General features: G+C 46.2%; 2 protein-coding genes and 1 long non-coding RNA gene across 3 annotated transcripts; 1 reads left to right on the top strand and 2 right to left on the bottom strand.

Annotated features, from left to right (window-relative positions):
• Positions 1–816: 816 nt before the first annotated feature.
• On the bottom strand, positions 817–6,419 carry LOC127755050 (uncharacterized). The gene is made up of 8 exons (XM_052280683.1): positions 5,521–6,419; positions 4,191–4,283; positions 3,820–4,080; positions 3,591–3,719; positions 3,449–3,496; positions 1,946–2,215; positions 1,426–1,491; positions 817–1,332 (listed from the first exon to the last, which is right to left on the bottom strand). Exons 1-8 carry the CDS (start codon positions 6,181–6,183, stop codon positions 1,285–1,287), a joined length of 1,578 nt encoding a protein of 525 aa, XP_052136643.1. The 5' UTR covers positions 6,184–6,419; the 3' UTR covers positions 817–1,284.
• A 1,146-nt stretch (positions 6,420–7,565) lies between these two features.
• On the top strand, positions 7,566–9,548 carry LOC127755128 (hexose carrier protein HEX6-like). Its single transcript, XM_052280766.1, has 2 exons — positions 7,566–8,177; positions 8,285–9,548. The coding sequence occupies exons 1-2, from the start codon at positions 7,695–7,697 to the stop codon at positions 9,368–9,370; spliced, it is 1,569 nt and encodes a 522-aa protein (XP_052136726.1). The 5' UTR covers positions 7,566–7,694; the 3' UTR covers positions 9,371–9,548.
• A 2,436-nt stretch (positions 9,549–11,984) lies between these two features.
• Positions 11,985–12,375, bottom strand: LOC127755044 (uncharacterized). The gene is made up of 2 exons (XR_008012950.1): positions 12,210–12,375; positions 11,985–12,161 (listed from the first exon to the last, which is right to left on the bottom strand). It is a non-coding gene; the product is annotated as an uncharacterized LOC127755044 (long non-coding RNA).

Raw genomic sequence — 12,375 nt, forward strand, 5'->3', positions numbered from 1 at the left:
GGTTATCCTGGGATGGTGACGACAGCAGCTCGGTGTAAACGACGTTGCCGGGGACTGTTGCCGGTTGGTCAACTTGTCAGAGGAGCGTGGGGCTGGCGCCGGCGAGTGGGGGATGGTGGAAGGAGGTTCCACCTAGCTATCATCTACCTGATTAGAGGGATATTTAACTTTTTTTTTTTTTAAGATGTATCAATTAAGGATTTGTTACTCGATGTTTATAAATGTAGCCCCTCATGTGTCTATGACATATGGATCTAGTGGTAAATTCTTTATCACCACTTATAAGAGTGGCAAATAGTTAATTATTGCACCTGATTAAACGATGAAACATTAGGACAAGCGAGAAGGCTTGATTTGGATTCAACCATGGGCATTTTGGTCAGCCAAACTATGAGAAAAGACCAAGATGATTTTGACTCAGAAAATTGGCATCGGAGGAAGACCCCTTTCGATTGAGAGTGGCACTTTACCGAAATTCATTTATGGCTCAACTGAATCCATGGCATTGGTGTGTTCTCTTTTACACTGAATGGCTGAATAGTTGGATGGTTTGTGATAATTATTTGAGAATACAAACGAATGAATTAACTACTATATATAAGCTGAAAATGTAATTAAAACAGTGTCCTAAGAAATTCATATATAGAAACTTTTCTTTTAGAAAAAACACATCTTTTGTAAGCTCGGCAAGCGTGCATATCCATCCATTCGGGGAAGTACGTAGTATACTAATACCTCCAACTAACTTCATGTAGTGTTGGTTAAGCGGGCATCTTAAATTAGAGATTATAGCATCTAAATTTGATGGCGCTCGAATCAAGTATCTCTCCAATTACGAACCCAGAATTATGAGTACATTTGCTTTCAGATCATCACCGTCGTAAACCCAGAACGTTCTGGCATGTACAATCTCAAATTTTCAATATATCAGTAGTAGCAAACAGAACAGACGACAGACATGTTTTTTTTTTCTGGCGTAAATCTAAGCCAGAAGAGAAATGTCGAATTGTCGATCTCACCAAGTATGTAATCTCCTGTATTGTATATACATGACCATGCCGTGGGCTGGGCGCGATGATCTCAAAGCAAAGGAGAATGGGAGATGCTCTCTATTCAATGCCTCAGCACTCAACATCACAACAACAGTCAGCAAACGGTTGCAATCCTTGATGTGCTCCAGGAGAGGATCAGAGGACTGCCTCAATGCTAAACCTACGATGATAAAGCCATATCAAACTTTTTGCTGCAGAGGACCCAGGAACAGTCTAGTGGGCGTCGATTATATCACAGCAACAGTCCAGGGTCACGCTTCTTGGCATGCTTAAAGCCAGACTGCAAGGAGACAAAACACAAATGGTGATGATATGGAATAACTCTGAACCAAATGTGAGTTAAATTCAAATGTGAAAGTTGACTAGGAATTGCCTTGACTATGCCCTTCATCATGTCCATGTCGCAAGCAAAGGATCGCCCCTCATCATCACAGCATACCTAACAAACAATTTGAAAATTACCCAGATAAGTACTACACAGGATGCTATTTATGATAATAGTAGAAACAAACCTATGGTAATCTGACACCACTTTCGCTCAAAAAAAGATAATCTCACTAAAATTACTTATTGCCTAGAAATTGATCCATCGACCAAAATGTCACAATAAAAAGTGATAGCAAGAACATGTTTCAATCAACTGATTTGGCAAGGATAACATAAATGACAACTCCAATATAAATATACCCCAGACTATTTTATGAAATACTTTTCATATGAAAACAACATTTTTGCAGCATAAATTACAGCCCCCTATCATCACCTTTTGACTAAGCACATCGAATTGATCTTACAAGTTACTTCCACGCGTGAAGTACATTGAACCTCGAGAAGAAATGATTTCACATTTTCACATATATGCATAAAAAGCAAAAACTTCTCTCAGCACATACCGCAGACGCCAGAGTATACATGCTCTCTGAATGCAGACCTTTATAGACATGACTAATGGCCAACTCTGCTGTTTTAGTGGGGACCTCATTCACACAGTTGCATTTCTTCTCAATAATGTGTAACCCAAAAAGAGTGTGCGTTTGGCATATACAACCAAGAAATTTTGGCACCAGAGATTCACCCTTGAACTCAAAATGCAAAGGAGTTTGTGCCATGTGCAACCTCTCAAGAACTGATTCCACAACTCTGTACACAGTGATGTTTCCAGCCTGCAATAATAAAATCATTTATGTCATTAGCTATGAAAGCAACATGCTGAAAAATTTTCTATGTTACAGCCAACATGCATACTCAGAAATGCAAGTGGAATACAGAAATTGGTCTGCAGTCAAGAATCAAAAGACAATACAAAGGTAACTCATGGATCAAACTTAGTAAGAACCTGCCACATTCTATCGCAAGAAATAGGATTTTAATCTAATCTACTCCGAAGAAATGCAAATTGGTGCACAAAATGGCCAAAAGATTATCATGGACTCACATGGATCACATAAATATTTACTTTTGTTTCTTTTAACAATTCGTATTATCTCCAAAACTAAAGGCCTAAAAAACCAAATAATAATTTAGTGTATTAGATGAGCGAACCAATGATACTATGTAAAACAAGCTTGGGAATAGTACATAGTACCAATAAAGTGGTTTAAGGACACTATTTTGCCTATCTGTTCTAAGAGTGCCCAAGTGGAACCATGGAGTAAAAAATCGAAAGATATTAGGGAGTGAGACCTATGACCTATCCAGTTCATTTTACATTAAATATTTATCCAATATAACTATGAGTAAAATATATATGGAGACGGTTAGCCTCTGATAAGAAATTTTCTATGTGATCTTTCCCAGAGGATGCAGACTGCAAGTAGATAAGTGGGAAACAAATAGTGAATACAGCAGACCTTTTCATCAATCACAAAACATCTCAAGGAATCTACCATGAATATCACTGAGGGCCCGTTTAGTTCCCCAAAATTTTTTCCCAAAAACATCACATCGAATCTTTAGATATATACATGAAGCATTAAATATAGATAAAAAGAAAAACTAATTGCACAGTTATGGGGGAAATCGCGAGACGAATCTTTTAAGCCTAATTAGTCCGTGATTAGCCATAAGTGCTACAGTAACACACATGTGCTAATGACGGCTTAATTAGTCTCAAAAGATTCGTCTCGCGGTTTCCAGGCGAGTTCTGAAATTAGTTTTTCTATTCGTGTCTGAAAACCCCTTCCGACATCTGGTCAAACGTCTGATGTGACACCCAAAAATTTTCTTTTCCCCAACTAAACACACCCTGAACAAGGTAAGTCACATGTTGTGCACTACTTCTCATGATCCCAAGAATGCAGAGAAAATCACAGAGAGGTAAATTGATAGCTAAATATTAAAAAAAAAAACTGAAGGAGTCAAACACAAGTTAACCAGAGAATCACATCCAATCGAACCTGTCGTTCATAACCATTTTGTGGACGAGGATTATTAGCCAGTTTTTCCTGTCAACAATAAATATCATACATAAGGAAAAAAGTTATACTAGAAAACATGCTTTATCACAAGTTCAGTTCGTGCTGAAAGAACTATACTGACCCATAGGCAGGCCTTTGCCATAGGTGAGATGACCGTAAGATAATCTACTTGACAATTTTTCAAAAGCCATTTTTTCCAGTAATCCACCTCAGCATCAGGTAATAGCATCCCAACTTGTGCAGAGCCAATCTGTAAATACAGCAGCTAGGATTTAAGCACTGATCAACGAGATTAAAATGCTGCTATAAAATTAGAGAGCAACCAGAAGTTAACAAGAGGAAGACGATACCGCAGAATGAAAATAAGGCTTGAACTTGTACATGATGTACAGAATGTTGAGAAAAGTGACTTCGGAATCAATGAGCTCAAAGACAATTTCCTTAGCCCTGCTCAAGATCTTTTTCCTCTCTGCCAAATCATCTCCATCGGTTGTCTCCCATCTCCATGATTCGAGAAGCTCTTTCTCACAGTCAGATGCTCTTTTGGGTACTGATGATAGCAATTCCAATTCCTTCCTAATACGATCCTCATCCATAAGCCTCATGAGATACTGCAGGTATCAAGAGAAAACCAGAGAGGTAAAATAATTTGCCGGGCTGGCCAAAGAGAAGTAAAATAATAGCTAAATATCAAAAACTGAAGGAGCCAAAGACAAGTTACCTGAAGAATGACAGCCAAAGGAACCTCTGGTTCATGACCATTTTGTAGCTGAGCAAGTAAAGCATCCTCCGGGGAATTATTAACCAGTTTTTCCTGTCAATGATAAATATCATACACAAAAAAAACTTACAGCAAACATGCTTTACGAGTTCGATTCGTGCTGAAAGAGATATACTGACCCAAAAACAAGCCTTTGCAATAGGTGACATGACTGCCTCAGCATCAACTAATAGCATTTTGATGTATGCAAGGCCAATTTGCAAGTAAAGCAACTAGGATTTAAGCATTGATCAACAAGATTAAAGTGTTACATATTTCTAGGAAATGCTAACAAAAGGAGTCCACCAACTTAATAAGGTAGAGCTGAGTTTAGTTTGAACTGGAAGCTACTTATCTATGCTTCTACATCTCTATTTTCCTAACATGGATAATTTAAGTTTATCTGACTGTCAGTAAAGGTGCTATATGAAAAGTCTCAGTGAATCATATGGTTATTTTACCATGTTGCTAACAATGCAGGGAGATATGCAGTTAGTATATTCAGCATACTTGTATGAAATAAAGTGAATTACACTTAAGTCGGTTATTCTAACAACAGTGCACCACCGTCATGGAAGATGAGACACCATTAAAAGTCTGAACAAATCCAAACAGAACCAAATCATTCATATAACATGATTGATGAATCCAACAATAGATCTTCCTAAATTATGTTCGACCTAAATATACAATATATGACAAACGTTCAAAATTTTCTAATTTGCATACTTCTCTCCGAAAAAAAGAAAAGAACTTCGGCACTAGTAAGTTACGTTTCCATATTTCCCAATCAGGTTCACCAAAAAGAAAACATCATTTGGCGAGGTTGAAGATGAATATTTCAACTTTGCAACACAATTTGAAAGGCGTGCAGAGAATTTTACTTTGCTAGTTAAGTAATTTTTCTATGGATAACAGAAGCTATGTAACACATTGCATATATCTAACAAAAGCAACAGTAGTACATATTTATGTGTTACTGCAATCAATTCACGAGATGTAGAAACATTTTCATTTCAATCATCACCATTATTGGAGTCTACAATTTTTTCATGTTAGAAATAGAAACTTATACTCATCAACATTCTCTATGACCATTAGTACCAAATGTGCAGGTATATCAGTACAACTTATTATAAACATAAGTCATCCCAATTAATTTTAGAATAGTTAAAACAACTCATCACAAACAGGACATGTTTGATGTTGTTTGCAGAAAAAGAATTAGTTGCAACAGAGTGCGTCAAGATGATACAAATAAAAGGACATAAAATTGGCACTAGATGCTTACCAATTTCACAGGAATGCCTCCACCTCCACATTCAGCAAGCGTGCTAATGATTTTCTCGGAGTGCTTGGTTATGCCAGTCATGGTCTTGCTTGTTCTTGAAATAATTCTTGCATTTTGTGCACTGGAACGTCCTCCCCTTATTCTCAGACATGAATTTGGGGTGGACGCGCTTGTAGTGTGGCTCCATCCCCCCAGCATCCAAGAACCTCTCCTTGTAGACCCCCGATTGCAAAGATTCCATGTAGCATAGGGCACATGGCTTCCTGGCTGGTTTATTGGGCCTCTTCTTGTTGATTGAGGCAGCGATGTCATACTGGCTCTGCAATCCAGCTGCAACTTCATCAGTGCTGCCTTTCTTGCAGTTGAGATTGGACGCCTGGCAGATGTGCCCCCCCTCTTCTGCATCATCACGGTCGCCCAAACCCTCGTCCCCATCTTCCTCGTAGAAACCCTCTTCCTCGTCGGCGTCGGGGACCGCCGCGTACACCGCATCCTGTCCCGCGGCGCCTGCCTCCGCGCCCGCAACAGGAATCGCCGCGAATCCAGGAGGAAAGCCGACGCCCGCCGCGCCGCCTCCGCCCAGCACGGGCCCCGCGAATCCACCGCCCAAGAGCCCGTCTCCACCCTCGCCGTCGTCCGCCGGTGCTCCTCCGCCGCCTCCATTGTCCATATGGTAGGGTAAGCTGAAGCGGAAGCGGAAGCAAGCGCGGGGCGGCGCTACTTGTGCTGATCTTGGGGCGAGGAGCGGTGCGGAAACCGGGATCGGAAACAAGCGCGTCCTTGTGCTGGCCTCGCGCCGGAATCGGGGGGCGAGGAGCGGCGGCGGCGGTGGCGGTGGCGGTGGGCGGTGGCGGTTATCGCGCGCCGGAGACGGGGAAGATTGCCTGAAACGGAAAGGGGCCGTGGGGTTTCTCGGGAAGGAGCGCGCCCGCGTGGTTATGCCGTTTTTACCCTCTCAGGCACGGGCCGGCCCATACTACACTCGCCTCGCACCGGCCCACGGCCCGAGAAGTCAGACCCCGCGCCTTCCCGCGCGCGATCGAACCGATGGCTGACGCGTGTCCCCGCGAACCCAGCGCGACCGCTCCGATCTTTCCACGAGACGTCTCCGAGGCTCGTGTGCGCCGTTTGACCGCTACGTGAGCGTTTGTCAAATACTCTACCCGTCAAAAAAAAAAAAAAAACCTCTAATATTGGTTGAGACCTGTACAGATTCGTTGTATTAAAAAAGTCTTATCTAATACATTATTTTTTTATGAGATGGAGGGAGTAGTTTCCTCTCCCTCGTTGCCAGCTTAGCTCAGTTCGTTAACATTAATGGGTTAAAAGACACGAACTACCCTCATTTATATCATATTAATAATTCTAAATATATTTTTTATCATATATTAATATAATAATAAATACTAACTAATAAGTAATTTACTAAATACAAAGTGATATCTTAAACGAGCAGTTTGCAAGCTAAGCTCGTTAAAGAGACAAGCTAAAAGGCTATCTCGGCTTGACTTATTGAGAATACGAGTTCGAGCCAATCCAAGTCGAACTCGCCACGAGTCAATCTGAGCCACAGGTCACGAGCTGTTTTTTTCCACCCCTGCCTAGGGCACCTATAATATATGAAAAGGTTGTCCATATAGCTATATATGTGATCACTTAATTATTGTGAGAATGATCCATATAACAATTTTTATTATGAGCTATCCAAATAATATCAAGGCTCTAAGAAATAAATAACAATAACTTTTCAATCCTCTCTTCCCTCATATGATAGCTAATTGAAGGGGACTAGTAGGACCATGCTAATTCCTTCTGTTATTTATGCATTGAGCAACCTTGTCTAATATATAGACCAACCTTGTAATCCAAGAGGGCAAGAGGTATCATATACACTGAGCATACTAGCCAACCAGCGAATTCAGGCCATATGGCCCATTCCAATGCAGTAGTCAAACTCTCTGTGGAAGATTTGTACGGCGTATGTATGATCAAGCAAGTCGGCAATGGTGATTAAATGTCACATCGAGCTTTGACGCCATAGCCGCCAGAATCTTTGGAACTATAAGAGCAGAGCAAGTCAAGCAGTCAAATCAATTGCTCAAGCAAAGAAGCTACTACAGCTTGCTCGGTTCAGTTCAGACACACACAGTGCTCGCCTTGAGCTGCCACCCATTATGGCCGCCGGATTCGTGGACGACGAGGGGCGGCGGCGGAGCGGCAGCGGGAGGGTCACGGCGTTCGTGGCGCTGTCCTGCGCCACGGCGGCGATGGGCGGCGCCATCTACGGCTACGACATCAGCATCGCCGGCGGCGTGTCGTCCATGGAGCCGTTCCTGAGGGACTTCTTCCCGGGCGTGCTCCGGCGGATGGCGGGAGGCGGCGGCGGCGCCGACGGTGGCGCGCCGCGCGTCAGCAACTACTGCAAGTTCGACAGTCAGCTGCTGACGCTCTTCACCTCATCGCTCTACATCTCCGGCCTGCTCACCGCCGTGCTCCTCGCGTCGTGGGTCACGGCCAGCCGCGGCCGCCGCGCGTCCATGATCCTCGGCGGCTTCGCCTACATCGCCGGCGCGGCGGTCAGCGGCGCTGCCGTCAACGTGTCCATGGCCATCCTCGGCAGGGCGCTCCTCGGCGTCGGCCTCGGCTTCACCACCCAGGTCACAGCACTAAAAAATAAATTATTCTCGAATTCTTGATGTGCCATTTGGACAAATCTTGTGCAAAGTTTTTCTAAACTTTGCAAATTCTTGAAACATTTTTGCAGTCTGTGCCACTCTACATGGCTGAAATGGCACCGGCGCGATACCGGGGAGCATTCAGCAACGGCATCCAGTTCAGCCTGTGTCTCGGAGCTCTCGCCGCCACGACCGTGAACTTCGCCGTGGAGAAGATCAGGGGAGGCTGGGGGTGGAGGCTCTCGCTGGCGCTGGCCGGCGTGCCCGCTGTGTTCCTCACCGTCGGCGCCGTCTTCTTGCCGGAGACGCCGAACAGCCTCGTCCAGCAAGGCAAAGACCGTGACACGGTCAAGGCGTTGCTGCAGAGGATCAGGGGCGTCGACGCCGTCGACGACGAGCTGGACGAGATCGTCGCCGCGAACGCCGCGGCGGCGGCGGCGCACGGCGAGAACGGCCTGTGGCTGATCCTGTCGCGGCGCCGGTACAGGCCGCAGCTCGCCATGGCCGTCCTGATACCGGCGTTCACGCAGCTGACGGGCATCAACGCGATCGGGTTCTACCTGCCGGTGCTGCTGCGCACCGTCGGCATGGGCGAGAGCGCGGCGCTGCTCGCCACGGTGATCCTGGTGGTCGTCTCCTCGGCGTCGACGCTCGCGTCCATGTTCCTCGTCGACCGCTTCGGCAGGCGGGCGCTGCTCCTCGCCGGCGGCGCCCAGATGCTCGTCTCGGAGGCGCTGATCGGCAGCATCATGGCGGCGAAGCTGGGCGACGAAGGCGCGCCGAGCAAGGCGTACGCCACGCTGCTCGTCGTCCTCATCGGCGTCTACTCGACGGGCTTCGGGTGGTCGTGGGGTCCCCTGAGCTGGCTGGTGCCCAGCGAGGTCCTGCCGCTGGAGGTCCGGTCGGCGGGGCAGAGCGTCGCGGTGGCGACGTGCTTCGCGCTCACCGTGCTCGTCGCGCAGTGCTTCCTCGCCGCGCTGTGCCGGATGAAGGCGTGGATCTTCTTCTTCTTCGCCGGGTGGATCGCCGCCATGACGGCTTTCGTCTACTTCTTCTTGCCGGAGACGAAGGGGATTCCGATCGAACAGGTAGGGAGCGTGTGGGAGGAGCACTGGTTCTGGAGGAGGATAGTTGGGACTGATGAAATCCATGCAAGTTCCAAGCTGTCAAAATAGATTGATGAATTAAAGATAAATCTGTTATTGGATCCCTTTGAAAGTATAGAGTGGAATTGCCTGTGTTAGAGCAAGTTTAATAGTATAGCCTACTGCTAGCTACAATTCATCTATAGCAATGTAATAACCAATTCATACAATAGTTGATTGCTATATTATTATATAATGTATGGTTGCACCTGTCATACACATTGCGTCTTGGAGTTCGTGCTGTAGCTGGCTACAGATCTGTAGCCCGCTGCTCTTCTCTCTCATATTTTATCTCATTAAAATATGTTTATAGCTGGCTAATTGCTTGTACCTGCTCTAGAACATTAGCTTAGGCTTTAGGGTTTAACTTATCGGTGCATGCAATTCAATATTTCCAATGAGGGGATTTTCTTAATATAGATTTATGAATTAAAACTTTGTTACATGTTCCTAAGTTTCTCTTGATGATGGAATCTTTGCATCGAGATGTATCAGTCCATGTTCCTAGAAGCATTCGATGAAGCTCATATTCTTTAGATGATTCAGCACCGTTTGTTCACTACTGGACAACCGTTCTTTTATCATGGTACCCAAAATACAAATATCTCGATTAGATTTAGAACCGGTACTAAAGATATTTGGCAAATTTTGCTACAGAACATCGCGACTTCGTGGTTTTAGCTATAGGACACCGCACAAAGTCACTTTTGGGGAAAGACACTCTCAAAATGTGGTTATTTGCCAGGGGACACCGCAGCCAATAAAATATTAATTTCTGGTTCAATAGGAGAGATAAACAATGTAAAAGGTCAAAAATGCCCTCGGGCCCACTTGTCATATTCTTCCCCCACCCCAAACCTCCCTCCTTGCCTCCTCTACCTCCACCGGCGATGACGTCCTCACCCCACCCACGGCCACGAGCAACGAGCTCGGCGCTGGGATGGGCGGCCAACTCGGCGCAGGGGGAGGCGACGCGCACCGACAGCGCCCACGGCGGCGCGCACCGACAACGCCCACGGCGGCGGCCTTGCCGGAGCTCCGCCACGAATCGAACTCGCTGGGTTGAGATGAAGAAGCGGAAGAGGCGCGACGGTGGCACCTCCGCCGCCTTCGACCGGAGCGTCTTCCCCATCCTACTCGCTGCCATCGCCGCCGGACGGTGCTAACCAGCGACCCCGAGCAGCCTCTGCCACCGCCCGTCGCCATCCCGCCGCCCCAAGCTGCGTCCGCCCCCGGTTGTCCAACGCCCTCCTCGGCGCCGTCCACCGCCGGCGCATCACGTGACGCCCTCGTCGGCACCGCCCGTCCCCGCGCACCGCCGCCCACGCCCGTCGCCATCCCGCCCCCCCAAGCTGCGTCCGCCCCCGGCGCCGTCCAACGCCCTCCTCAGCGCCGCCCGCCGCCGCCGAATCACGCGACGACCTCGTCGGCGCCGCCTATCCCCGCGCGCCGCCGCCCACGCCCATCCCCACACGCCACCGTCTTCCGCGTGTACCCGCATGCCGCCGCCCATCGCCCACGCGCCGCCACCCACGCCCGTCCCCACCCGTCGCTGCAACGCCGCGCCTATCGCCCACGCGCCACCGCCCACGCCCGTCCCCACGCGCCATTGCAACGCCTCAGTAGCGGCCTCGCTGTTAAAGGAGGAAGAGAGAGGAAGAGAAAGAGAGAGGAGGGCAATTTGGTCATGCCATGTAAAAAAGTAGGCCCCTTCTCGCTTAGTCAGCACAAAAATATTAATTTAATGAATGGAGTGTCCCCTGGCAAATAACCACATTTTGAGAGTGTCTTTCCCCAAAAGTGACTTCGTGCGGTGTCCTACAGCTAAAACCACAAAGTCACGATGTCCTGTAGCAAAATTTGCCAAGATATTTTTAGTATCGGTTCTAAAAGTCCAAGTCGCAAAAACATCTTTAGTTTCGGTTGATGTCACCAACCATCTTTAGTATCGGTTGGTAACACTAACCCGGACTAAAACTATTTTTAGTATCGATTGGTATGTCTCAAAGGTTAGTTAAAAAAACAAAGCAACTCCATCTAAGTCAGATGTGTGTGGTAGATGGAATGGTAACACGCGTGAGGGCTGAGGTGATAGATCTTGAGTTTAAATCTCACATCTCACATATTATTTTTGATTTAGTATGAATCTTAATTTAGCACCGGTTGATGCTTGTAGCTTTACATTTCATAGAAATCCTTTGCGTCTGTCTCTTTCGGTGGCACCCCATGAGGTGCAAAACTTGTTATTTCTCTTATCTTTGATGAAATTGGCAGAGCTCCTGTCTTTCCCCTCGAAAAAAAATTGTCGATCATAAACTTTTTCAGTTACCACAGTACAAGAAACTATATTGCACCACGGTCTGTTGAAACAAACCAGGGTTCATCTAAATCTCAACCAATTGTCCATCTACATGAGAAAATGTTACATATCGACAGAGATTATTACACTAGCTATCTTCCATTATCTTAAAACATAAAAATAATCGAGTGGTGTATAGTAATGGAGTCATTTTGAGTGTGCCTATTTTTGTGAGGGGAGTTGTTGTCATTTTTAGTTTTGTCAAGGGGGCACATTCTCATACGTTGATACGTATGCGTGCATAGTGGTCACTCACGTATCATTTTCTGTAGAATTGGAAAAATAAAAATGAACACTAGTACTGTAGTTTGTACCGTACACGGCAATGCTACATGCCTATATATGATAAGCTGCCAATTATTTTTTTTAGAGCTCTCCACTTTGAGTACAAGCTGTAGTATCTGAACATACGTGCAAACGCACTCCACCACGCACACACACACCCCTACACGCATGCTAGACCTATCAACTATACACACACTAATGAGATACACAAAGCCACCTAAGAACCTTGTGTGTGACGAGGACGTCACTCTACTATTGTGGCGCTGGCATGGGAGAGCTGGAAATTTATTTGGGAATAAATCCCGGTGAGACGCGCGGATGACGATCCCAGGGATCGAACTCGCGCGGGCTGCTCGCTCACCAGTGATGCTAGCCAACCGAGCAACGCTCG

Source organism: Oryza glaberrima, chromosome 11 (assembly GCF_000147395.1).
Source record: "Oryza glaberrima chromosome 11, OglaRS2, whole genome shotgun sequence".
NCBI classification, from domain to species: Eukaryota; Viridiplantae; Streptophyta; class Magnoliopsida; order Poales; family Poaceae; genus Oryza; species Oryza glaberrima.

What these genes read in the sequence shown, in the direction of transcription:
- LOC127755128 (XM_052280766.1), top strand. Translation starts at nt 7,695, where the DNA reads ATGGCCGCCGGATTCGTGGACGACGAGGGGCGGCGGCGGAGCGGCAGC. An exon ending in GCCTCGGCTTCACCACCCAG is followed by an intron (nt 8,178 to 8,284) that starts GTCACAGCACTA and finishes ACATTTTTGCAG; the next exon opens with TCTGTGCCACTCTACATGGC.
- LOC127755050 (XM_052280683.1), bottom strand. Translation starts at nt 6,183, where the DNA reads ATGGAGGCGGCGGAGGAGCACCGGCGGACGACGGCGAGGGTGGAGACG. An exon ending in AGCCTTATTTTCATTCTGCG is followed by an intron (nt 3,720 to 3,819) that starts GTATCGTCTTCC and finishes CTGTATTTACAG; the next exon opens with ATTGGCTCTGCACAAGTTGG. An exon ending in TGTATACTCTGGCGTCTGCG is followed by an intron (nt 1,492 to 1,945) that starts GTATGTGCTGAG and finishes ATTGTTTGTTAG; the next exon opens with GTATGCTGTGATGATGAGGG.